At 58.5% G+C, this 23,429-nt stretch overlaps 3 protein-coding genes and 1 non-coding gene across 7 annotated transcripts; 3 read left to right on the top strand and 1 right to left on the bottom strand.

Annotated features, from left to right (window-relative positions):
* The first annotated feature begins 1,188 nt into the window (after nt 1-1,188).
* Nucleotides 1,189-15,048, top strand: TNPO2 (transportin 2). 3 transcript variants are annotated; one of them, XM_027586019.2, is made up of 25 exons: nt 1,189-1,259; nt 2,728-2,839; nt 3,496-3,571; nt 3,654-3,803; nt 5,835-5,941; nt 6,027-6,160; nt 6,237-6,318; nt 6,393-6,515; nt 6,621-6,739; nt 7,566-7,626; nt 7,727-7,892; nt 8,108-8,260; nt 10,470-10,695; nt 10,893-11,064; nt 11,523-11,609; nt 11,689-11,796; nt 11,903-12,061; nt 12,669-12,756; nt 12,943-13,041; nt 13,605-13,700; nt 13,980-14,055; nt 14,326-14,425; nt 14,505-14,579; nt 14,702-14,829; nt 14,908-15,048. In XM_027586019.2, the coding sequence occupies exons 2-24, from the start codon at nt 2,741-2,743 to the stop codon at nt 14,807-14,809; spliced, it is 2,664 nt and encodes an 887-aa protein (XP_027441820.1). In that variant the 5' UTR covers nt 1,189-1,259; nt 2,728-2,740; the 3' UTR covers nt 14,810-14,829; nt 14,908-15,048. The 3 variants fall into 3 exon arrangements, with proteins under 3 accessions (XP_027441820.1, XP_027441819.1, XP_027441821.1); XM_027586018.2 differs by having other exon boundaries at nt 13,950-14,055; XM_027586020.2 differs by having other exon boundaries at nt 14,702-14,803; nt 14,908-14,988.
* Nucleotides 10,751-10,820, top strand: LOC113919119. The gene has a single exon (XR_003518847.1). It is a non-coding gene; the product is annotated as a small nucleolar RNA SNORD41 (small nucleolar RNA).
* A 28-nt stretch (nt 15,049-15,076) lies between the features above and the next one.
* Nucleotides 15,077-16,105, bottom strand: LOC118356049. Its single transcript, XM_035722550.1, has one exon. It carries the CDS (start codon nt 16,078-16,080, stop codon nt 15,094-15,096), a length of 987 nt encoding a protein of 328 aa, XP_035578443.1. The 5' UTR covers nt 16,081-16,105; the 3' UTR covers nt 15,077-15,093.
* A 1,664-nt stretch (nt 16,106-17,769) lies between these two features.
* On the top strand, nt 17,770-23,304 carry FBXW9 (F-box and WD repeat domain containing 9). 2 transcript variants are annotated; one of them, XM_027584326.2, is made up of 10 exons: nt 17,785-18,766; nt 19,875-20,014; nt 20,092-20,220; nt 21,187-21,299; nt 21,386-21,477; nt 22,364-22,512; nt 22,596-22,709; nt 22,840-22,929; nt 23,025-23,090; nt 23,163-23,304. In XM_027584326.2, exons 1-10 carry the CDS (start codon nt 18,358-18,360, stop codon nt 23,235-23,237), a joined length of 1,377 nt encoding a protein of 458 aa, XP_027440127.1. In that variant the 5' UTR covers nt 17,785-18,357; the 3' UTR covers nt 23,238-23,304. The 2 variants fall into 2 exon arrangements, with proteins under 2 accessions (XP_027440126.1, XP_027440127.1); XM_027584325.1 differs by having other exon boundaries at nt 17,770-18,766; nt 22,364-22,709.
* The last annotated feature ends 125 nt before the right edge of the window (nt 23,305-23,429 follow it).

The raw sequence follows: 23,429 nt of genomic DNA, 5'->3' as shown, positions 1-23,429 counted from the left end.
CTTCCTCCAGGCTGGAGCAAAAATTGACCTACCACTCCTGGAGCCAAAAAGTCCCTCAAGACAGGGCTGGGTTGTCCTTGGGGATCAGAGGCCTAGTTGATTAAATTCAGTAAATATTGGCTTAGGGCGTGGCTGAATACAGTGAGTGGACGGCCTTGAGCCTCTCCCGGTAAAAGCCAAGTTTTTAAAGAATGATTTGCCGCAGGCCTGGTAATGCTTAACTTGATGATCTCTCACCCAGCAACCTATTCTTATACCCATTTTACTAGCGGGGAAACTTAAGACTCTCAAGTGGCGGGAGGTTGCCCGTCTGTTTATCAGCCTGGCCAGGAAGGGGGAAACCGAGGCCCCAGGGTCTCCAGCTTCTCCCTCGTCTGCTGCTCCACTCTTAAAAGAGGTGCCCTACTTTATCCTCAGATGGCGCAAGGATTATGAAGATGTCTTTCATCACGTCCCTGCCCTTGCCTAATTTTCCTGGGTTGTTTCACCTCATTCAGCTCCAGGTAGGGAAAGAGATTAGGCCTTTCGCTTCAGCGTTTATTCATTTCGTTTAGAATTTTATATCCTTGTGGGTTTTTCTCATATCCTTGTAAAAAGTATCAAACAGTACTGGAAAATAACACAAAATGTGGCAGAGGCTTGTGCAGGAACGCAACCTATCTTAGGCACCCCCTTTGTCTGGCTTAGTCCTTCGTCTCTGGGGTCTAAAATTCACGCTAGGCTCAGTCCCCTCCGATCTTTCCTTGAGGACACCTACTGTTCTCGTCTCAGGCACCTTCTGGATGCGTGTGGCGGGGGGAGGCCCAGTTTTATTCGTAGAGAAGGGGGTGAAAGGCACAACTGGCTGTGGCCGAGAAGTTCACGGGTCCACCACATACCAAAAGTCCCCACGCGCCACCAAACTCAGCTCCCAGCAAAGAGCTGCTGTCAGGCCTGCGTGAGAGACGCTGAGAAAACGAGATACTGGGAAGACCGAACGGCCAGAGGGGCCAGGCGAGCCGCCTACACTTCGGTCACGTGACCAGGTCTCGGCGGGGCCTCGGTCTCCCCGGTGCCGTTCCACGTGTTACGGCTGTGCCTTCCGATTGGCTCCGCTGGCCCAATTTGAACGGCGTACGGAAGCCGCCACGGTTCATCCACGGCCGCGTTTTTTTTTGTTGTTTTTTTTTTTTTTCATTCCCTCTCTTCGGCTCCCTCCTTCCGCGCGAGTCTCAGGAGAAGCCGCAGCGCAAGGCGCCGCTGCTGCCACCCGGGGCCGGGTAAGTGGGCCTTACCCGAAGCCCGACCGGCTGGGCCCGGGCTTGCGTTGACCCCCGCGGGGCTCCGGGTCTGCGTCGCGCGCGGCCCGGCCGTCGGGGCCGCGCCTGACCGGGAAAGGCCGAGAACTCGGTTTGGGCCCCATTCGCGAGGCAGCGAGAACGGGCCGGGGCGGGGGAGGGGGAAACCGAGCCGGGGTTAGGGGGTGGGGCCTCGGAGCCGGGCGAGACCCCGGTGCCTCGAGAATCGGGCCAGTGGGGCGGCTGGGGTCGGGCTGGAGGGGATCTGGGGGAAGCGCCTGGGGACTGCTTAGGGCCTGATTGGGGGATGTCGTGAGGATCAGATGTGTGTGTGTGGGGGGATATTTAGGCGGGGCTTTGGTTGGATCTGGTTGGGGAAGGCCTCATTGAAAAGTTGGGGGTCTTCTTGGACCCTGACAGGGACGGTCGTTAGACTTCGTTCTAGAGGGCTTTGCTGGGTCTGACTTTGAGGCGTCGCTAGGATCCGTTGGGGGGAATGCTCTGGGAGGTGTTCGGCCAGGCCTAACTGGGGGAAGCTGCAGAGATCGGACGAAGTGGGTTTCCACCTCGAGGTGGTGGGGGGCTTGGCCGAACTTGATTGGGGGGAAACAACAGAGATCCGCTAGCAGGAGTTAATGCTGACTGGGGCAGGAGGTGGAGTGGGGGGAGACTTGGCCAGATCTGATTGGGGAAAGGGACAGGGACCGGTCCAGGGGTCATCTTTCACGGGGTGGGCGGGATTGGCTGGCTCTCGTTCGGAGAGGCAACTCGGACCTGTCCGGGGATTGCTTCGGCCCGGATTAAGGGGAATCTCTGGATGGAGACTGGCTAGGCCAAAAAGAGGAGCGTCTGGCATCCGGCTCAGTTTGGAGGGGCGGATTAGGGGAGGTGGCAGGGATCGGGACGATTGGAGCACCTTGGGACCGTGCATCTGGGAGGCTCAGTGACCAGACCGAGGCAGAGGAGGCGGCTGGGATCTGGCGGAGCTTGAGGGCTGGATTTCGGAAAAAGAGGGTTCTCTGGGGGCCGTGTGTGGACCGGGGAGACTACGGGGACCGGGGCGCTATCGCGGTCTGGGGAGCAGGGCCCCTGGATGGACAGGTGGCTGGGGCCTTGCCTGGCGGCTGTGAGGCTGGCGGAAGTCATAACGCCCGCAGCCGGGGGAGGCGGCATGGGCCGCCCTGGGACGAAAGCTCCGTGCTGGGCCCGATGAGGGCCGCGGCCGGCTTCCATATCCCCTCACCTGCGCTCCGGAGCCCGAGACTGCGCGGACGTGGATGGCGCAGCTGGAGGGGACCCCGCACTTGGGCTGGTGTGGATCGGCGGCCTCCGCCTGTCCGCCGAGGGCGCTCCCGTCGCGCTGCCGCTACAGCCACTTCACGGGGTCTCAGCGCGGGTCTCACACGGGGCCCCCGGAACCCAGCGCTGACCCCAGCCCCTACCCCCGCAGCTCACCTTGCGCCATGGACTGGCAGCCAGATGAGCAGGGCCTGCAGCAGGTCCTGCAGCTGCTCAAAGACTCGCAGTCGCCCAACACAGCCACGCAGCGCATCGTGCAGGACGTATCCTTCCTTCCTTCCTTCCAGGCCTAGGGGGAACAGGGCGGACATCTGCAGCCCCTGAAGGCCAGAGGAAGGGGCGGATTCCCTAATTCCCAGACTCTCTTATGACAGGAGCTAGCTTTGGCAGAGAATGGGGTCTTAGAATTCTTGGGTCCCATTTCCAGAGGAAATGTGGCCCTGTGGGGGAGGGGAGGAACACGTTTGGCTGGCACTTAGTTTTTGTTTAGGTTTGTGGTTAACATTTCTTTTTCCCAGTTGATGCTTAAAGTAAGTTAAAGTTTAAGGTATTTAAACTATCAGCAAGTTTTACTTGAAAATATGGATTCCCGTCTTTTTTAAAAAAGCAGGCAACATGGGACTGTTCATGAGCAGGACCGAGTAGCAGCTGCCTTGGTCCGACAGTGCGGCTCTGCCAACCCTCTCCTGCTCCGGCCAGGTCTCCGAGAGTGGATGGGAAGCTCAGGTGTGCTCTTCCACCCGCTGGATGACTTTGGTGTGCCTGCAGAGCTGTGTTGTTCTGGCATGGGGGTTGACAGGTGGGGTCTCAGGAGCTGTCCGCCTGGTCCCAGTGGTCAGAAGGGATTTTAGCTACATGACAGTAAGGGGACCCACCTGGGGAAGGCCCTTGTCTCCCAAGTGCCTTAACAACCTGGCAGAAACTCAAACAACTGAACCAGTTTCCCGACTTCAACAACTACCTGATCTTTGTCCTGACCAGACTCAAGTCGGAAGGTATGCTCTCAGTGCCCCTCCATTCGGGCGGGACCCTGCTTTCTCCTCTGTGCTCCCCTGACCCTCTGCCCTCCACCCCCAGATGAGCCAACTCGTTCCCTCAGTGGTCTCATCCTCAAGAACAACGTGAAGGCACATTACCAGAGCTTTCCGCCACCTGTGGCCGACTTCATCAAACAGGAGTGTCTCAACAACATTGGCGATGCCTCCTCACTCATCCGAGCTACCATAGGTGAGAGCGAGTGGTGCCCCAAGTCCTTACTCTCGGCAAAGGAGCTTTTCACTGTGTTAAGGGTATCGATTCACTGACGACTGCAGTATCGTGGATGGTAGCACTGTTAGTGTTGCCATTTTACAGATGAGGACGCTGAAGCACAGAGATGTTAAGGGACTTACCTGGTAAGTAGCAGAGCTCAAAAGCGACCAGTGCAGGTCTGTGCTCTGAACCACTCCCTCCTGAAGCAGCCATTCTCACTTTGGAGGCAGTCACTCCATGTCCAGAATTCTGTTTAGGTCCTGAGGGTATAGCACATTAGAAGATGAGCCCCCCCCCCCCCCCAGTCTTGTGGAGTTTGGTGTCTTCAGCTAATCCTCACCAATAATGATGAGTTGAAATGGGAGTTTGGTTTGTGTTTGGAGCCTTCCTGACTCCCGGAGGGCTGCCTGAGCAAGTTAACATAAGGACAACTGAGAATTCTCCAGCAATTTCACCTCACGCGTCTTCACTACTGAGAAACACCAACCCAGTTTTTTGTCATTGACTTGCTTTTTTTCCCCACCTTTATTGAGATGTAGTTGGTATAAAATCGACTTACATTTTTATTCTTTAACGTCAACTTTTAAAAGTTGGTTTTAGGAGAAAGTTGTATACGACTTTTAGATGAAAAGACATTTGCATGCGGTAAAGGGAAGGGAACCTTAAAAACGTGTGCTAAAGACAGAAAAATAGTCTTAAATTTGAGCCAGATACTGGCTTGCTAGAAGTCCTGATCTTGGGGCCTGCTACCCTTAGCCCTGACAACACCCCCTGTGAGGCCAACAGAGGGATCAGATTTATCAACTTCACTAGATAGCCGGGTTCTGCTCTGAGTGTTTGAATTAAGGTATCGAAACTTCCAGTAGTCCTAGGGGCCTGTGCTTTTATCCCCCATTGAGCCACAGAGAGGTCAGGCCATGTGGCCAAGGTTGCGCAGACAGGGCTGGGCCTGGGACTGGGACTGCACTCCCAGTCCTCACGGTCTCCCTCCCGCAGGTAACGCCTTCCCCAGCAGAAGCAGGAGGCAGGGTCCTCTTGGAGAGGTGGCAGGGCCAGCTTTACCCCTGCTGGGGAAACACTGCCACCTCCTGGCTTCAGTACACTCTCTGCACCGCCCTCACCTGAATTCAGCTCCGCTACCAGACCGCGTCTCGGCCCTTGAGCTGTGCATACCTATTGCAGGCTGCTTTTGGGCTTCTGCTCAGCAGTACAAGTCCCCAGGGCTTTGTGGGCTGTCAAAACCTGAGCCTGTCACCTCTCAGCCCTCGCCGCCTCCCACTTGCCCCCCCCCCCTCCCCCCCCCCCCCCCCCCCCCCCCCCCCCGCAGCCCGCTCTGCTCAGCCCAGCCCCTCTCGCTCCTCACCCATCTTGGAGCACACCCGGCCTGCCCTTGCCCCAGGCCTTCGCACCTGCCATTCCCTCTGCCTGGGATGCTTTTGACCCCGGGAGTTGGATGGCTTGTCCCTCATCTCCTTCAGGTCTTTGCTCACATAGCAAGGTATCACCTGGGTGAGGCCTCCTCTGGCCACCCATTTTAAAATGGGGCGACTGGCTGACTTGGTCAGAAGAGCATGAGACTCTTGATCTCGGGGTCGTGAGTTCAAGCCCCACGTTGGGTGTAGAGATTACTAAAAGAAATTAATAAACTTAAATAAATAAAATTGCTGCCCTCAACCTCAGCCCTTGCCAGCCGTCTTTTCTGCTTTAATGACCCCCCTTAGCTTTCAGCATCTAGCCTCCCAGGTCTTTTGCTCATTTATTTTTACCTGGAAGCCTCTCTCACTAGACAAGCAGCCCCCAGGGGCAGGGATTTTGTGTTTAGTTCTGTGCTGCATCGCAGGGCCTGCAACGGAGCTGGCTTACAGTAAGGCTCAGAGGATCTTGAAAGGAGCGTGTAGGGCTTCTGGGGGACTGTGCCTGGACAGCCTGCGAGCCAGCGGAGCGAGTGCGCGGCAGGCCCGCACCTAGCACGCGGCCTGAGGCAGCGTCCTTTCCCGGCTGCCCCAGGCATTCTCATCACCACCATCGCTTCCAAGGGCGAGCTGCAGATGTGGCCCGAGCTGCTGCCCCAGCTGTGCAACCTGCTCAACTCGGAGGATTACAACACCTGTGAGGTAGGTGACTAGCTGTGGCCCACCTGGGTGGGAGCTGGGGTGGGACTGGGGTTCACGGCTGTCTGCCCACTCTTCTCCACCTCAGGGAGCCTTTGGAGCCCTGCAGAAGATCTGCGAAGACTCGTCTGAGCTCCTGGACAGTGATGCCCTCAACAGGCCACTCAACATCATGATCCCCAAGTTCTTACAGTTCTTCAAGCACTGCAGCCCAAAGATCCGGTGGGTGTGGCTCCCCGGGGAGGGGGGCCTGGAGGGGGTGGGGCCGGGGTTGACCCAGGTGCCCACTCGCCGCCAGGTCCCATGCCATCGCCTGCGTGAACCAGTTCATCATGGACCGGGCCCAGGCACTGATGGACAACATTGACACCTTCATCGAGGTGGGCTGCCGGGCCGGGGTTGACCAGGGCAAGGGCCGAGGGCCGTGCTGCAGCTGATCCCACCTTCCCTGCAGCACCTGTTCGCCCTGGCCGTGGACGATGACCCTGAGGTGCGGAAGAACGTGTGCCGTGCCCTGGTGATGCTGCTGGAAGTGCGGATCGACAGGCTCATCCCCCACATGCACAGCATTATCCAGGTGTGCAGCACCAAGGCAGGCCCAGGTGTTCTGTGGGGCGGGCAACAGGTGGGGAGGGCACCCCTAGCCGGGCCGGGCCTTAGCCTTTCTCCCACCCTGCCCTAGTACATGCTGCAGAGGACCCAGGACCACGATGAGAACGTGGCCCTGGAGGCCTGTGAGTTCTGGCTGACGCTGGCCGAGCAGCCCATCTGCAAAGAAGTCCTGGCCTCCCACCTGGTCCAGTGAGTGCCACCCCTGCCCTCTGCCCCGCCTCAGCCTCCACCCCTCTCTGTGCTCTGCTGACCCTCTGGTTATCTCCTGTGTTGCTCTCAGTCTGTGTTCTCTATCTCCGTTTACTTTCTGTCTCTGTGTATGTTGATTTGGCAAATGATAAGATAGTTTTTAATGACTTAAAAATTAGGTAAGTTATAGGTGAAAAAAATGAAAAGTTGACAAAGGCTTTGGGCATAGCTGGATCCAGATGCTCAAAAGGATATAAAAGACGTCTGTGTGGTCTCAGACCTACGCCCTACGTGTTGTCGGGCACGACCTTCCCCCTTGGTAGTGCTGGGGCCTTCTACTACCTTCAGGCTTAGGAACCTCAGAGGAAAGAAATTCTCTCTCAACCAGTATCTCCAGCACAAGTCGTAGGGCTGACCCTCCTTGACCAACTTGGATCACTTTGCCTATCCCTGAGTCATGCATCAAAGTTTCCAATTCCCAGGTGCATGGGCTCCAGCTGGGGAGATGGGCTGCCCTGCCTATTTGCTCATCTGACCTGGCCCATCCCAGGGAAGGGCCGTAAGTCCTCCTTGCCTTACAGTATGCTAGGGCTCAGACACTGTTCTAAGCTTTTTGGTGTATTCGGAGGTCTGGAATTCCCTGAGTGGCCAGGTCTGGGTCAAGAACCCGCTTGTGGAGCCAGGAGTGGTGTCTGCTTTGTCCCAGTCCCAGTGGCTAAAACTAGGTCAGAATAATGCCCCTAAGTTCCATACATTGCTCCTTGGCTCCTTGATGCTCCCCCCTCGGGGGCCCCTGCATCCCAATGAGCAGCCTCTCTCCCAACAGGTTGATCCCCATCCTGGTAAATGGAATGAAGTACTCAGAAATCGACATCATTCTGCTCAAGGTCAGTCAGGGCCCACCGCCAGGCATAAACGGGCAGGTGAGGGCTGGGGCATTGAGGCTGGGTTTCCCAGTGGTGCTTAGTGATCTGCCCGGCCCCACAGGGCGACGTGGAGGAGGACGAGGCAGTCCCCGACAGTGAGCAGGACATCAAGCCACGTTTCCATAAGTCCCGCACAGTGACGCTGCCCCATGAGGCTGAGCGGCCTGATGGCTCAGAGGACGCGGAGGATGATGATGATGACGATGCTTTGTCCGACTGGAATCTGAGTGCGTGGCCTGGCCTCTGGGGGCTTGGTGGTGCTGGGGGAAGGCAGCAAGCCCAGGGGCTGCCTCTTGGGAGGTGATGAGAGGCCTACTCAGAGCAGATCGTGAAGATTCTAATCATGATCTCTGATCCTTGGGGGGGTACAGTCTAGGAGGCTGGCAGCCTGTCCAAAGGGCCTCCCTGAGCCTGCCCCCACATTTCCCCTCCCCCGTCCCAGGGAAGTGCTCGGCAGCTGCGCTGGACGTCCTGGCCAACGTCTTCCGGGAGGAACTGCTGCCCCACCTACTCCCCCTGCTCAAGGGTCTCCTCTTCCACCCTGAGTGGGTGGTCAAAGAGTCAGGCATCCTGGTGCTGGGCGCCATCGCTGAGGGTGAGTGCCCCACTGGCGTGGTCGGGCCCGACCTCGGAGCCCCATGCTGGCGGGAGACTGTGGAGCTAGTCCGGGCCCGGCTGTGTTGTGTAGCCGTGCGGCCCGGTGGACCCCAGCCGCAGGTTCTCTCTCAGAGGCCTGCTCAGCCCCCACCACACAGCTCAGGGATTTGAATCTCCTCCTCAGCCGCTGGGCCTGAATGGAACACCCAGGCCCACGATGTAAGCCCTCCCTTTAATTCTCACAGACAGCAGTTCTGTGGGGTTGTCAGCACAGTTACGACTACGGCATTAACCAAGGGCAGCCTGCCTGATGAGGTGGGGGTGCATAGATGGGGCGGGGGGCCCGCCTGATGAGGTGGGGTGCATAGATGGGATGGGGGGCCTGCCTGATGAGGTGGGGGTGCATAGATGGGGGCCCACCTGATGAGGTGGGGGTGCACAGATGGGGGATGGGGGGCCCGCCTGATGAAGTAGGGGTGCATAGATGGGGGCTGGGGGGCCCACCTGATAAGGTGGAAGCGTATAGATGGGGGACGGGGGTGCCCGCCTGATGAGGTGGGGGTGCACAGATGGGGGACGGGGGGCGGAGAGATTTATACCACTTCCCCGGCCACCCATGGTACAGCTGGGTGAACGGGAACATGGAACGTGTTACCCGCGTCACTAGTGACCACCTCAGCATCCAGGCCTGTCATAGAAGGTTCAGACCTGGCAGCAGGAGCCTCCACCCTGGAGAGTTTTTAAAATTTATTCAAGGAAAGGTTTTTTTCTATAATAAGCGCAGGGTATGTTACGGTAACACGTGTGCATACGTTAACGGGCTTCACGAGGTGTTCTGGGAAAAGATTTCAATGGGAAAAGAATTAGAGAAATTGACCCACAACTGGTAAAAATAGATCTTGGGTCTTGAATTATTAGGTGGTGTGTTATTATATTATCTGTGTTCTCCAAACAAGAGATGTGTTCACGGTTTTGTTTTGTTTTGTTCTTTAAGAATTTATTTATTTATTTATTTTTAAGATTTTATTTATTTATTTGACAGAGACACAACGAGAGAGGGAACACAAGCAGGGGGAGTGGGAGAGGGAGAATCAGGCTTCCCACAGAGCAGAGAGTCCGATGTGGGGTTCGATCCCAGGACTCTGGGATGATGACCTGAGCTGAAGGCAGACACTTAACGACTGAGCCACCCAGGCGCCCCTAAAGATTTTATTTATTTGAGGGAGATCAAGATCGAGAGATCAGAGAGAGAAGCAGACCCACTGTGGAGCAGAGAGCCCGATGCGGGCTCGATCCCAGGACCCTGAGACCACAACCCAAGCTGAAGGCAGACACTCAACCAACTGAGCCACCTAGGCGCCCCTGTTCACAGTTTTTTTTTTTAAAGGTTTTATTTATTTATTTGAGAGAGAGAATGAGATAGAAAGAGAGCATGAGGGTCAGAGGGAGAAGCAGACTCCCCGCTGAGCAGGGAGCCTGATGTGGGACTCGATCCCGGGACTCCAGGATCATGACCTGAGCCGAAGGCAGTCGCTTAACCAACTAAGCCACCCAGGCGCCCTGTTCACAGTTTTTTTTAAAAAAAGCTGAAAAATAGAAAACAAACATCCAAGAAATGTTTCAAAAGAAAAGTATTTGGGGTGTCTGGCTGGCTCAGTCGGTGGAGCATGCAACTCTTGGTCTTGGGGTTGTGAGTTCGAGCCCCACATTGGGTATAGAGCTTAAGTTTAAAAAAAAAACAAAACAGGGAAAGACGGGTGCCTGCATGGCTCAGTTGGTCGAGTGTCCCGACTCTTGATCTCAGCTCAGGCCTTAATCTCAGGGTCCTGAGTTCAAGCCCCACGCTGGGCTCCACGCAGCCCACTTAAAAAAAATAAAGAAATACAATAAAGAAGTAAAAATAAATAAAATTTAAAGAATTAAAGGAAAAGTGTTTTCTGTCCATTTTGGTCACTGTGCTGCCCGGCTGTCTGAATTCATGAGTGACTATGGCTGGTGGTGCAGATGGAGGGGAAAGGCTGGTTCTGATGCTGCCTCCCAACCTGGCCCTGCCTTCCACCGTTTCTGTGACTGAGCCATTGTTTCTGTGATTTTACCTCCCAGCCTCAGTGTCCCCATCCTGTTAGATGCCGCTGAGCTCTCCCCAGGAGGGTGGCTGTGGCTGGCTCCAGCTGGGCTCAGGCTTGCCCTTGTGCTGGTCTTTGCAGGCTGCATGCAGGGCATGGTGCCCTACCTGCCTGAGCTGATCCCGCACCTCATCCAGTGCCTGTCGGACAAGAAGGCCCTGGTCCGCTCCATTGCCTGCTGGACGCTGAGCCGCTACGCCCACTGGGTGGTCAGCCAGCCGCCCGACATGCACCTCAAGCCTCTGATGACAGAGCTGCTCAAGCGCATCCTGGATGGCAACAAGAGGGTGCAGGAGGCAGCCTGCAGGTGACCTTCGACACCTGGCCCCACAGCCCCCACCCCTGCCCCACCGGCTGCCTTCTGGGAAGTGATGACACTCATGACCCTTGACATCATGCTGATTTCTCACGTATTCGTACTGGCTGATCCCAGGGGCATGCCTCCCCCCCCTCCCAGGCCCAGCCCCACCTGTGGCCACCCACTAAAGCCCTTACCCACTCCAGTGCCTTCGCCACCCTGGAGGAGGAGGCCTGCACAGAGCTGGTGCCCTACCTCAGCTATATCCTGGACACCCTTGTCTTCGCCTTTGGCAAGTACCAGCACAAGAACCTGCTCATCCTCTATGACGCCATCGGCACCCTGGCCGACTCGGTGGGCCACCACCTCAACCAGCCGGTGAGACCCCACGGCATCTGCCTCTCTTCAGCCTCATGCCCCTCTGCGTCCAGTGACCTGGCAGTGACCCGGTGTTGCACGCCAGGGACATGGCCATGACCTCAACAGGCAGGCAGGCAGACCCTGCCCTCGCCCTGTTCCCAGTCTAGTCGGGGAGAGAGTTTTGAGACAGCGTGGTAAGTGCTGTGCTGGGGAAGCTCAGGGGCCTGCAGAAGTGGGGAGCTGTTGACCCTGGCCGAGCAGGGTGGGCAGGGCTAGGGATGTAGAGAAGGGAATGGACAAGACGGGCCTGGAGATCTGGCTGGATGGCAAGGCCTTGGAGGGCCCCATGAGCCCCAGCAAGGAGATGAGACCTCATCACTCAGGCAGTAGGTGCCTCTGAGTCACAGGGAGCCCCGCTGCTGCCAGGCTGCCCCCCCCCCACCCCTGGGAGCCCCAACTTCATACTCCCTCTCCAGGAATACATCCAGAAGCTGATGCCTCCGCTGATCCAGAAGTGGAACGAGCTCAAGGATGAAGACAAGGATCTCTTCCCTCTGCTGGAGGTGGGTGGGCTCCCGGACCTCTCCCAAAGCCTTGCTCCACCCTTCCCGAACTCACCTCTCTTGCCCTTCTCCCGACCAGTGCCTGTCATCGGTGGCCACTGCCCTGCAGAGTGGCTTCCTGCCCTACTGCGAGCCCGTCTACCAGCGCTGTGTCACCCTCGTGCAGAAGACTCTGGCCCAGGCCATGGTAAAAGCATCTCACCACCCCTGCCCCACCGCCCGCTCCTCGGTGGCTGCCCTCGCCCGGGCCCACTGCCCTTACCTGCCCCCCCCCCCGCCCCATATGTGCCCAGATGTACACCCAGCACCCTGAGCAGTACGAGGCCCCTGACAAGGACTTCATGATTGTGGCGCTGGACCTGCTCAGTGGCCTGGCCGAGGGCCTGGGTGGCCACGTGGAACAGCTGGTGGCCCGTAGCAACATCATGACGCTGCTCTTCCAGTGTATGCAGGTGGGTGGGCCCCTTGTAAGCCCTCCGACTGCAGGGAAGCCCTCTGGCAGCCCGTGTGGGTGGTGCCCATAGGACATCTGGAGAAAGGGACCCACCAGGGGTGGGGCGGGGAAGCTTGTATTTCTTTTAAAAAGTGATTTAAGTGAGATGTGAGTCAAATCTTATTGAATAAGCTAACAATGTAGAAAATTAAAAAGAGAAACGAGGGGCCCCTGGCCGGCTCAGTCGGTGGAGATTGTGACTCTTGATCTTGGGGTCGTGAGTTGTAGCCCCACGTTGGGCATGGGAATTACTTAAAAAAAAAAAAAAAAATCAGAAGGAAACATGAAAGCGGAAGCCCTTCCAGCTTTACACACGTCCGTGCCCAGTGTGTTAGGATGGTTAGGCCTGCTCCCTGCCATAGCAGTACCCTGAGCAGGGCAGGGGTGCTGCTATGGCTCAGTGTGCCCAGAGTCCCAGATTTACAGATGGGGCCCGTGATGGGAAGTGACAGGGTCAGGCCATGCCCCAGGGACTGCTCCCCCAGCTACCCTGCCCTGAGGGATTAGTTGGGACCCCAGCTGGTTGGGGGGCGGGGACTGACCCTGCTCTGACCCCCTCCCCCCAGGACTCAATGCCTGAGGTCCGGCAGAGCTCCTTCGCGCTCCTGGGAGATCTCACCAAAGCCTGCTTCATCCATGTCAAGCCCTGTATCGGTAGGACACCCATCTTGTCATGACCCCATGACCCCAGCTCTGGCCTCAGATGATGGAGAAATGATTTTGGGAGGACAGTGACCAAACTGGGCTGTATTCGTACCGTCTGATGGGGTCTGCCCGGCCAGGTTCAGGAGCTCACCCTGGCTGGCCCTCCTGCTCAGCACTCCTCCTTCTCCCCACCAGCTGAGTTCATGCCCATCCTGGGCACCAACCTGAACCCTGAGTTCATCTCTGTCTGCAACAATGCCACCTGGGCCATTGGCGAGATCTGCATGCAGATGGGTGAGTGCCCTGCACCTCGCCCCTCGCTGGCCTGTTCCCCGCCGGGGGCAGGACCTGGGCTCCGCCTGACAGGTCCCCGTAAGAGAGCCCTGGGGCTTCTTGAGGATCGCTGCTGTTGGGTGTGCGAGAGGACATCTCTGAGTCGTTTCCTCAGGGATCTTGCCAAATGGCTGAAAGGGCACCTATGGTTGGTTCTTCTAAAGAGGCCGAACAGGAGGCCTATCCTGATTGGATTGTTTGTGGTCTCCCACCCCGTGCAGTTGGCTGAAAGGCCCACTGGGATTGGTGGGGAGATTTTGGCCGCTGCCTCCCTTCTCCCCCTCCTCCCCTCGGGAATCTGGGTAATGTTGTCTAACCCTGGTGTTGAGCAATGACTTCAGGGAAGCTTCTGGTGTTTGGAAGGTGTGGGTCTGTCCCTGGTTGGCCACGGGTCCTGAGCCGGGCACCAGCTGGAGAATGTTCTTTGTTTCCTCACTGGTTGCAGTTGGCCAATGTCTGGATGCAGCTGGGGGTCAGCATGGGTGGTATGGGCTCTGCGGGGCTCTGACTGACTGGTCCCCCAGGGGCAGAGATGCAGCCCTACGTGCAGATGGTCCTCAACAACCTGGTGGAGATCATCAACCGGCCCAACACACCCAAGACACTGCTGGAAAACACAGGTGGGCACCAGGCCTGAGCAGTTGCTGTCCCCTTACCTGGGATTGGGCTTCCCAGCTGGGAGGGTAGTGATGAAGAGACCTTGGGAAAGGACCAGGGAAGGTGTCTGGAAAGACCTGGCAGGGGTTCTGGGAAGATGCCTTGGGGAGACCCTGGTTGGGCCTATTCCCTTGGGGCCCCCCCGGGGCGGGGCTGGTGCCTCGTGCCAGAGGCCCCGCCACGTACCGTCCCGGGGCCGCTCGGGGTTGCAGGTCGCCTGACGAGTCCCTCTGCCATTCCAGCCATCACCATCGGCCGCCTGGGCTACGTGTGCCCACAGGAGGTGGCACCCATGCTGCAGCAGTTCATCCGGCCCTGGTGTGTGTGCAACCCCCCCCCCCCCCCCCCCCGTGTGGGGCCTGTGTGTCTGGTGGGCGGGGCAGCAGGGTGGGGTTGGGGGGGAGGGGGGCCTGACCCGTTCCCTTGTCTGTGTCCACCCCCAGATGCCCGTCCCAGCCCATCACCTGCTGAAACACCCCCCCTCCACCCCACGTAGATAACACGTGCCCCACCCCCCGCCCCGCTGGCCTGCTGCCCTGCCCTGCCCCCGCCCACCCGCTGACTGCCTGCCGCCTGCCTCCCCCGCAGGTGCACGTCCCTCAGGAACATCAGGGACAATGAGGAGAAGGACTCGGCCTTCCGAGGCATCTGCATGATGATAGGCGTCAACCCCGGGGGCGTTGTGCAGGTTGGGGCAGCCGGGCTCGGAGGGAAGGCGCCGGGGCAGGGCTTGGGCGGCCCCTCACACAGGACCTGTCACGTTTCAGGACTTTATTTTCTTCTGCGACGCTGTAGCCTCCTGGGTGAGCCCGAAGGATGACCTTCGGGACATGTTTTATAAGGTGAGCTCCTGGGAAGGAGCGGCCGGCGGGGCGGGGCGGGGGGGGGGGGGTGCCTCTGGGGGGAGAGGCTGCCTTCAGACGGCTCCGCGCTGGGGCGGGCCTCACCCCTCGCCTCCCCCCAGATTCTCCACGGCTTCAAAGACCAAGTTGGGGAGGAGAACTGGCAGCAGTTCTCAGAGCAGTTCCCGCCTCTGCTCAAGGAGAGGCTGGCTGCCTTCTATGGGGTCTAGACGAGCGGCACGACTGCCAGGTGAGGAGGCTGTGCGCCCGCGGGCCATTGCTGTTGGGGGAGGGCGGTGCAGGCCCTGACCCCCCCCTCTCCCCACAGGTTTCTGTCTGCGTCGTTGGAGGGGTTGCTGGGGAGCGCGCTGCGTCCAGAAGTCGCCGTGCCCTGGTCGAGGGGGGTTAGGGAGGAGTGAGCGGGACCCAAATCCAGACGCCTTCCCCGTCCACCTACCTGCCGTGGGTGTGTGTGGCCTGGCGGCCAGCGGGCAGGTGGGTGGGGTCTCCACACTCATCCTACAAACAGGGGAGGGGGGGTGGGACTTCTTGGCAGCAAGGGCCCTTTGCTCTCAGTCGGGGTCACCTCAGGCAGCCCCCTTGGGCCAGCCTCGCGGGAGGGAAGATTCAACACGGCCGAGCAATCCCGGCTCAGGCTGAGGCAAGGGGAAAGCAGGCGGGGAGGGGGGTCCTTGTAGAGACACGTACGCTCGCACGTACACCCGCGGACACACGCATGTACGGCGCTGCAGCCTGCCAGGCTGGGCCGGTCGCCCCCCCATTTCCCCGACTGCATGGAGACAGTAGAATTAGTGAACCCCTGAGTTAACCCGTGAGGCCTTCCGTGTAACCTGCATCTAGAGTTTAAGAAGCTTCTGCTGTTTTGCCGGCATTGGTGACTGGGGAGGGCTGGGTGGGTTGGGGGCCTCCGCCGGGCCCCTGGGGCGGGGGAAGAGGACGGCCGTCTCCAGGCCGCCAAGTCAGCACGCGCACGCTTCGGGACCTGCTCCGCACACTTCCTGCCAGCTCGGTGGCGGCCACAGCCTGGGTGGCCCCCTTGCTCGGTCCCAGCCAGAAGAGCGGGGACGGCCAGAGGGGCTGGGTCTGGCCAGAGGTTGCCCTTTCTTCTCCCCTCCCCCTGCCCCCCCTTCCTCCCCCCCCTCCCCCGCAGCTGTGCTCCAGTGACTTTTGAAGACACTGGGCCAGGGCCTTCTTCCTGAAGAGAGCTGAGGGCAGCCGGAGCTGCTGCCCCCTGCCCCCTGTGTCTCTCCATAAGCAAGTCTGTTTCAAGGGCGGCCCGTTTCTCTGTGCTTCTGAGAGCCCTCCTCTCAGGTTCCAGCCTGAGTTTTAATTCGAGGGCTGCAGGCGGGGCCTTTAATCGATGGGGGACAGAGGATGAAAGCTTAGGCTCTGCCAGCAAGAAGGAAATGAAGCGCTTTGGAGGAGGAGAACGTGGTACCCCCGCTGACCCCATTCTCTGTCCCTGGAGCTTCCTGTTCATCACAGCTCCCAGTGGGCTACAAGACCCCACCAGACAGGGGCAGTGATTCCAGGGGACCTTCTGGGATTGGTTGGGGGTGCAGTCACGGTGCGGGAGGCACCCCTAGAGGAGGGGGTGTGGTTACTTCCCAGTTGGCCTCAAAACTGAACTGGGCCCTGCAGCCCCCTTAGTGTTTTCCTTTTTTTCTCCCCTACTTTTACTTTTCTGGGGGCCCCTTTGGGAGTTTTGTGGGGCTTTGACTGGATTCCTACAGCCCGGGGCTTGTTCTGTTCATCCCTGCAGGGCCCTGGACCCAATCCCATCATAGCCCTGTGTCTTCTCCAGACAGGGTCAGGCCCTGCCTCTATTCCGAGGGGCACTTGGTGCACATTCCATAAACTCTGCTGGCTTCCCTACCCTGTGAAACTCCAGCAGGTCTCTGGAAGCCATTTGTTTAAAAAAAAAAAAAAAAAAAAGGAAAAAAAAAGGAAAAAAAAATTAGGTACCATTTAATTTTCTGGTAATCCAGTTCTTTGGAGCATCCTCTGCTGGGTCTTGGGGTGTGTGGATGGACTGGGTGTCTGATGGGATTGGTAACCCCTTCTCCACCCAGGATGGGGGCGCTCCAGCCACCTTCAGGGAAGGGGAGCCTGGTTCTAGTTTTTTTTCTTTTCTTTTTTTTTTTTTTAAGAAAACTATTTAATTTTTTAATTTATTTTTGGTTGATTTTTGCACAACGAAGTTTCAGCTTCTCAACCCTCTCCCCTGCCCAGGGCTGCGGACCCTGACTGGCCTCGATCTGCAGTCCCCCTTTGTCCCACATCCCTCCTTCCCCCTCACCCTCTTCCTCCTACGGGCTCCAGGGTCTGTCCATTTGTTACTGTGCTGTGCTGGGGACTGGCGCCGAGGTGGCGTGAGATTCCACTTGTGTAGAACTTTGTTGAGTAAAGATCAGTTTCTTGTGAAACCCTTGGTCTCCATCTGGCCTCCTGTATCCTTGGCTTTGGCAGTAGAGAAGAGATCTGGAGGGGGGCTTGGGACGTCTTAGAAATGGGGATGCCCAGGACTCAGGAAATAATTCAGGAGTAGGGAAGTAAGTAAGCAATTAACCAGGCACATTTCTTGGGACCCCAAGCCTCTCACTTTTCTTCCCAGTAAAATGGGAAGCTGAATGTGAAGGACAAAGATCGAATGTGGTAACATGCACGTGTCGTGTGTCCCCTGGAATGTAGTTATAGCCACTGAACGTCTTGAGCTCAATTTAAAAGGGAGCCGTTAGGGTTACAGCCCAGGTTCAAGATCCCCATCTGCCTTAGACTAAACTAAGGGGCAGAGTCTTGCAGCACTCTCATCTTTGGCTAACCTCACAACTCTGGGTTACTGGGCAGGTTATACATTTTTTGTAGGAACCTTAGCACTTGGCCTGTGGGAGGTGTATGAGACAGTTACTGAGGCAAATGAGAAATTGCGAAGTTCTTGGGACACACGGCCTCAGAATAAAATCTTGTTGCAACCTCAACAGGGCCGAAGGTCCCCTGCATCGACTTGGGAAAACAAACAAAAAGCTGACATTGCCATATATCCAGCATTCATTAGACAAATGTGTACATTTTAGTGAGGGCATAGGAAATAAACAGCGGAACAGTGATATGTCCCATAGAGGAAAAAGTGGGGAGGGGAGAGAGAACGTTGGTAAAATGGTCGGCTTTACAGTAGGGGACTGTGAGGAGGCCTCACCGCTTAGGTGGTAACAGCATATCTGGGCATCTGCAGAGGCAGAACGGCAAGTGCTCTGAGACATTTTATATGGATCGGTTAATACTGCTTCGCTCAAAAGACACTTTGAGTAAATAAGACATAAGGACGATTTTTAGGTAATTTAAGAGAATCTGAGGCCTCTGCGGTACAACTGAACATTTCTGCCCCGGGAAGGAAAGTCAGGAGTTGGAATCCCTGTATGGTCCAGACTGTGAACTCCGAGGGACTGCATTTCTAAGCACCGTGTCACCTGTGAGAGGTGCCTTTGACAGAGCCGCGTCAAACCAGAGTCAGCTGCCTGTTTAACAAACGCTGTTAGAAGCAGTCTGCATTGTCTAGCCCAAGGCCGACGAAGCTGCACCACGGGAGCCCTCAAAACAGCGGGATTCCGGGATCCAGCCTGTTTCTCCACGTGCCGCTCGCTTCCGACCAGCGCTCAACGTCATCAAGCAGCGCCGGAAGTGCCTTCGCGCTGCCTAGGAGACGGGACGCGGGGCCCTCGGCTGACAGGGCCCGGCTGGCCGCGCCCACCCGGTCGCCATGGAGCTGCCCCCAGGGCCGCGCGACGATCCCCGCGCCTGGGAAGATGACTCGGACCCGGAGTCGGAGCCCGACCCGGACGCGCAGGCCGAGGCTTACGTGGCCCGCGTACTCAGTCCGCCGAAAGTCGGGCAGGCGCCCCCACGCGCCCCTTTGCTGTCCGCGCCCGTCGCATCCCCTGGCGCCCTGGAGCTGCGGGCGGCGTCCAAGGGTGCGCCCGTGGGGGTCCCGGGACTGCTGAGCCTTCCTCCGGAGCTGCTGCTTGAGATCTGCGCCTACCTAGACGCGCGCCTGGTGCTCCATGTCCTGCCGCGCGTGTGCCACACACTGCGCGACCTCGTGCGTGACCATGTCACCTGGAGGCTACGCGCGCAGCGCCGCGTACGCGCGCCCTACCCAGTGGTGGAAGGTGCGCGCGCCTGGGGGCTGGGGTCAGCTGCCCAGGTTAGGCTGGGGTGCTGTGAGCACAGCCGTGGAGCAGGCCTCCTGGTTGTCCTGGCTTGGGTGGAGGCTGAGGTAGTTAGCGGTGGTGCCAAAGCCCCTGATCTCTGGGTGCACCGTGAGCCAGACGCTGGGGGTCCTGGGGCTGTGGAAATCTGCCGTGGGGGGCTGGGGTCCCTGAACTCAGGATCCAACGAGCCTCAGGCTTGGGGTCTGGTGGTACCAACGGCCCTGACCCCTGGCTGGGGGTTGACACAGGGACTTGGAAGTCTTAGCTGTTGGAATCTCTTGGGGTTCGGGGTAGGCCAAGAAGCCAACTGGTGATGCCAAAGCCCCTCGCCCTTACAGTCTTGACCCAGGTAGGGTTGGGGCAGGGACTAAAAGCCCAGAGCCTGCAACATTTGATCCCAAGCTACATCTTAGAGGTTAGGATCCCTGATGCCAGCAATCACAGATCGATCCTCAAGCCCAGGGTCTAGCCTCGTTTAGGGGCTGGTGGTAATTCCACCTGCCCCTGAGGTCATTGATCCCTGGGGGATAAGACAGCTTGGTGACCTTGAATTGATGGGGCTTTCCTGAACAGCTTGATAAACAGTTGCTTGAGCTCCATTAATACCACTGAATCTCTGCAAGCGTTTGAGTTCTGCATCTCGACAAAGTTCCCAAGTTTACAGACACCAATTTGGGAACACTTCCCTGGTTTGGTTAAGATCATGGAGGCAAAGCGTCCTAGTTCTGATGCACAGCCTGAGGGGTTGAGGCAGGACCTTAACATCCTGAGGCTACTATCCTCCACACTTGGGTTGGGGGTTCAGGCCTGCGAAGGTGGTCCCAAGGCTCCAGTTACCCCATTTTTGGAAACTGGGGTGAGTAGTCCTAGACCTGCTTGGAAGGTGGGTGGCCAGTGGTCCCAAAGCTAGATCCTGGGCCTTCTTGGGTGGGGTGAGGGATCCAGGTGGGGTTTTCTCCAAGTCGGGTGAAGGCTGGGCTTCCTGGAAGCCAGGGGTGGGCTTGGACAGCTGGTGTGGACGTCAGGATGCCTGCCCACTGGGGACCCTGCTCACAATGCCCCACAGAGGAGGACTTCGACTGGCCAACAGCCTGCATCGAGCTGGAGCAACACCTGTCGCGCTGGGCGGAGGATGGGCGCTGGGCTGAGTACTTCTGCTTGGCTGATGGGCACTTTGCTTCCATTGACTCGGTGCTGCTGCTCCAGGTGAGGTGGGGCTCGGTGGGGGACAGGCAGGGGTGGGTCAGGGTGACTCCGACACCACCACCTCACTCTCTTCTTAGGGTGGAGCGCTTTGTCTGTCAGGTTCCCGAGATCGCAATGTCAACCTGTGGGACCTGCGGCAGCTGGGGGTGGAGCCCAGCCAGGTTCTAGTCAAGGCCCTGGGCACCGAGAAGAACAGTACCCACAAGGTGAGGGGTTAGGAGGCCAGACAGGGGCACGAGGGGTGGGGCCTGGGTAGGGTGCCATGGTTAAGGGCATGAGTTTTGGCACCAGACATCATAGATTTAAATCTTGCTCTGCCATTGCTCGTGTGACACTGGGGTGAGATGTAGGACTTCTCTGGGCCTCTGTTTCTACTTGTGTCTAGGGCTCAGTTAGGATGAGGATGAATGAGATGAATATGCCGTAGAGCTTTGCTTAGGCTGGGATACACAGGAGGCACTCAAGACGCATCAGGTATACCTTGAGAGGCGTAGGGCAGGGCAGTTACGAGGCTGCCCATGGGGATCACAAAGCTCTGCGCATGGCTGTCAGCTCATGAGAGGCGGCCGTGCAGGAGCACCACCGCCAGTCATTGAGGTGGTCTAGGCAGGTGGTCAAGAGCCTGGTCTCGGAACTAGGCCACTGGGCTCAAATCCCCACTCTGCTACTCCCTGGCTGTGTGACCTTGGGCGAGGGACTCAACCTCTCTGTGCTCCAGTGTCCTCATTTGTAGCACGGACACAGTTACGCGGCACTCTCCTCAGAGAGTCTGGTGAGGAATGAGTTAGGCACCAGCCAGTGCTTTGTGCCTATTGGCTCCTGAGGCAGGGTTGTTTTTTTGTGCCCAGTTTTTTTGTTTCCCAGTGAAGAAACCAAGGGAGAGCCCTTCATTCGCTCACTCCATGGAGTGGAGGCCCCACTTTTAGTCACATTGTTAGGTGGCCTCAAACCACCACGGGTGCTGAGTCTGGCAGGGACTTGACTTGGGAATATCATTCTCTGTGGGCGTGCACGTCCTCAGCTCCTCGGCTCTGAAGTCAGACCCACCGACCTAAGTCCTGACCTCTACTTGGAGCGGACTTGCTCTGGGTTCTTGGGTCAGTCATTTCCCTCCTCCGACCCTCAATCTTGTTACCTCTGAAATGGGGATGACCACGGGGTCCGGTCTGCAGGGCTGGGTGTGGTCGCTGGCAGCGCTGGACCACCGCGTGTGCTCTGGTTCCTGGGACAGCACGGTGAAGCTCTGGGACATGGCGGCTGATGGGCAGCAGTTCGGCGAGATAAAGTGTGTGGGGTCCTGGGCGGGGAGGTGGGGCCGGGCTGGGTTCCCACCTAGTCACAGCCCGAGCCTTGGGGTCCATGTGTTCCCAGGGGCAAGGCGGCTGTGCTGTGCTTGTCCTACCGGCCTGACATCCTCGTGACTGGCACCTATGACAAGAAAGTGACCGTCTACGACCCCAGAGGTGGGCCGGGGGCCCTGGGAACCAGGTGGGGAGAGGAGAGCCGCCTGGGGTCTCCGGGGTCGTGCTGGGAAAGGAGACCCTTGGCCCTCATAGCCTGGCTGGGATGACAGTCACAACCAGATGGTGACCACTCCCAAGTGGCCCCTGCTGTGCTGGGACAAGGAAGGCAGCTTGAGGGGGATGTGGGTTGGGGGCAGAGGCACCCCCCCTCCATCTGGGGTGTCGGGGAGGATGGGAGGCCCTCTGGGCCTCAATACTGTGGGAGGTGGAGCAGCCCCTAGGACCCTGGCTCCCCCACTTCCTAGCTGTCAAGCTTGAAACCTCAGTCTCCCCCTCTGTGAAATCTGGATAATAACTCCAGCCCCACAGGGTTAATAGGAGAGAACAGTAAGAACCTTGGTGGATTAAATGTCAGTTGACGTAAAAAGCCTACGAAAACACTGCCCAGCACATAGGGCCTTTCCCGTTGTTTCTTTCTTTATTCATTCTTATTTTAATTGAAGGGCTGGGGGGGGGTCTTTGCCCAGGTGGGGCCAGAGGCGGGTGGGGGGCTGCTGAGGGGGCAGCTTGGCTCTGACCTGCCTGCAGGTGGAAGCCTTTTCTGCTGGGACTTGCTGAGGTCTGCACTGTGCTGTACTGAGCGGACGGGATTGGGATGGGGGGATGGGAGGGCCAAGATCTGGGGGATGGGGGGATGGGAGGGCCAAGATCTGGGGGTGCTGGGTGGCCCAGGCCCAGCTGGGACAGGAGGGGAGAGGGACGGGATGGGGGTGGGCACAGCAGACCAAGGGTGGTGCCAAGTGGGATAGGTGCCGGGGTCCTCGTGTAGGCTGGGGGGCCCCCTGGGGGCTCTGACGTCTCCCTTCTTCCCGCATCACTCCCGAAGTTGGCCCGGCCCTGCTGAAGAGCCGGCGGCTGCACTCCAGTGCAGTGCTGGCGCTGCTGGCGGACGACCGGCACATCATCTCGGGCAGCGAGGACCACACGCTCGTGGTGTTCGACCGCCGGGCCAACAGCGTCCTGCAGCGCCTGCAGGTGGGCCCTCCCCGCGGGTCCAGAGGGACCGGGGCGGTGGCTTGGCCTAGTCTGAGCTGCTCTGTCCTGTATCCCTCCCACAGCTGGACTCCTACCTGCTCTGCATGTCCTACCAGGAGCCCCAGCTCTGGGCTGGTGACAACCAGGGCCTGCTGCACGTCTTCGCCAACCGCAACGGCCGCTTCCAGCTTGTCCGGGTCCTCCAGGGAGCTTGCCCCTGCCCCACTGTCCCTGGGCCTCCTCCCTACCTCCTGACCCCCTGGGTGGCTGGCGGGCGGACCCTGGGCGAGCCCTTACCTGAGTGTCCCCTGTCCTTCCTTTCTGCAGTCTTTTGATGTGGGCCACAGGTCTCAGATCACAGGGATCAAACACTCGCTGGGGGCCTTGTACACCACGTCCACCGACAAGACCATCCGGGTGAGGCCCCGAGACAGGCCCCCTCCCTACCCTGGCCCCACCAGCTGGCGGTGCATATCTTGACCCTCGCCCTTTCGCCTGTTGTCCCTCACCAGGTGCACGTGCCCACGGATCCGCCGAAGACCATCTGCACCCGAAACCACAACAATGTGCTGAATGGGGTAAGGCCCTGCCCTATGCGCCCTGCCCAGCTGCCCAGAGCGCCCCTGACTACCTCTGCCCTGCCCTCCCAGATCTGCGCGGAGGGCAACCTGGTGGTCGCCGCTTCTGGGGGCCTATCTCTGGAGGTCTGGAGGCTGCAGGCCTGAGCGGGCAGACGCCGATGTGGAGGGGGATCTGCCGGCCCACAGGCTGGGCCATGGCCTCTGTTCTCGGGGGACCTTCCCCGCATGCTGGTGCTGCCTCTGCCCTGTCCCGAAGCCCTGAGGCACAAGGAGTCCGGGCCATGGTGAGCTGTGCCCCATGGGCTGTGCCCCGCACCAGGGAAGGTGAGCGTGGTG

Source organism: Zalophus californianus, chromosome 1 (assembly GCF_009762305.2).
Source record: "Zalophus californianus isolate mZalCal1 chromosome 1, mZalCal1.pri.v2, whole genome shotgun sequence".
In the NCBI taxonomy this organism is placed as follows: Eukaryota; Metazoa; Chordata; class Mammalia; order Carnivora; family Otariidae; genus Zalophus; species Zalophus californianus.
The sequence above is the reverse complement of the archived record's forward strand: the minus strand, read 5'-3'. Positions and strand labels throughout refer to the sequence as shown.

What these genes read in the sequence shown, in the direction of transcription:
- TNPO2 (XM_027586020.2), top strand. Translation starts at nt 2,741, where the DNA reads ATGGACTGGCAGCCAGATGAGCAGGGCCTGCAGCAGGTCCTGCAGCTG. An exon ending in AGGATTACAACACCTGTGAG is followed by an intron (nt 5,942 to 6,026) that starts GTAGGTGACTAG and finishes TCTCCACCTCAG; the next exon opens with GGAGCCTTTGGAGCCCTGCA. An exon ending in CACTGCAGCCCAAAGATCCG is followed by an intron (nt 6,161 to 6,236) that starts GTGGGTGTGGCT and finishes ACTCGCCGCCAG; the next exon opens with GTCCCATGCCATCGCCTGCG.
- LOC118356049 (XM_035722550.1), bottom strand. Translation starts at nt 16,080, where the DNA reads ATGAACAGGAAGCTCCAGGGACAGAGAATGGGGTCAGCGGGGGTACCA.
- FBXW9 (XM_027584325.1), top strand. Translation starts at nt 18,358, where the DNA reads ATGGAGCTGCCCCCAGGGCCGCGCGACGATCCCCGCGCCTGGGAAGAT. An exon ending in ACTCGGTGCTGCTGCTCCAG is followed by an intron (nt 20,015 to 20,091) that starts GTGAGGTGGGGC and finishes CTCTCTTCTTAG; the next exon opens with GGTGGAGCGCTTTGTCTGTC. An exon ending in GACCGTCTACGACCCCAGAG is followed by an intron (nt 21,478 to 22,363) that starts GTGGGCCGGGGG and finishes TCACTCCCGAAG; the next exon opens with TTGGCCCGGCCCTGCTGAAG.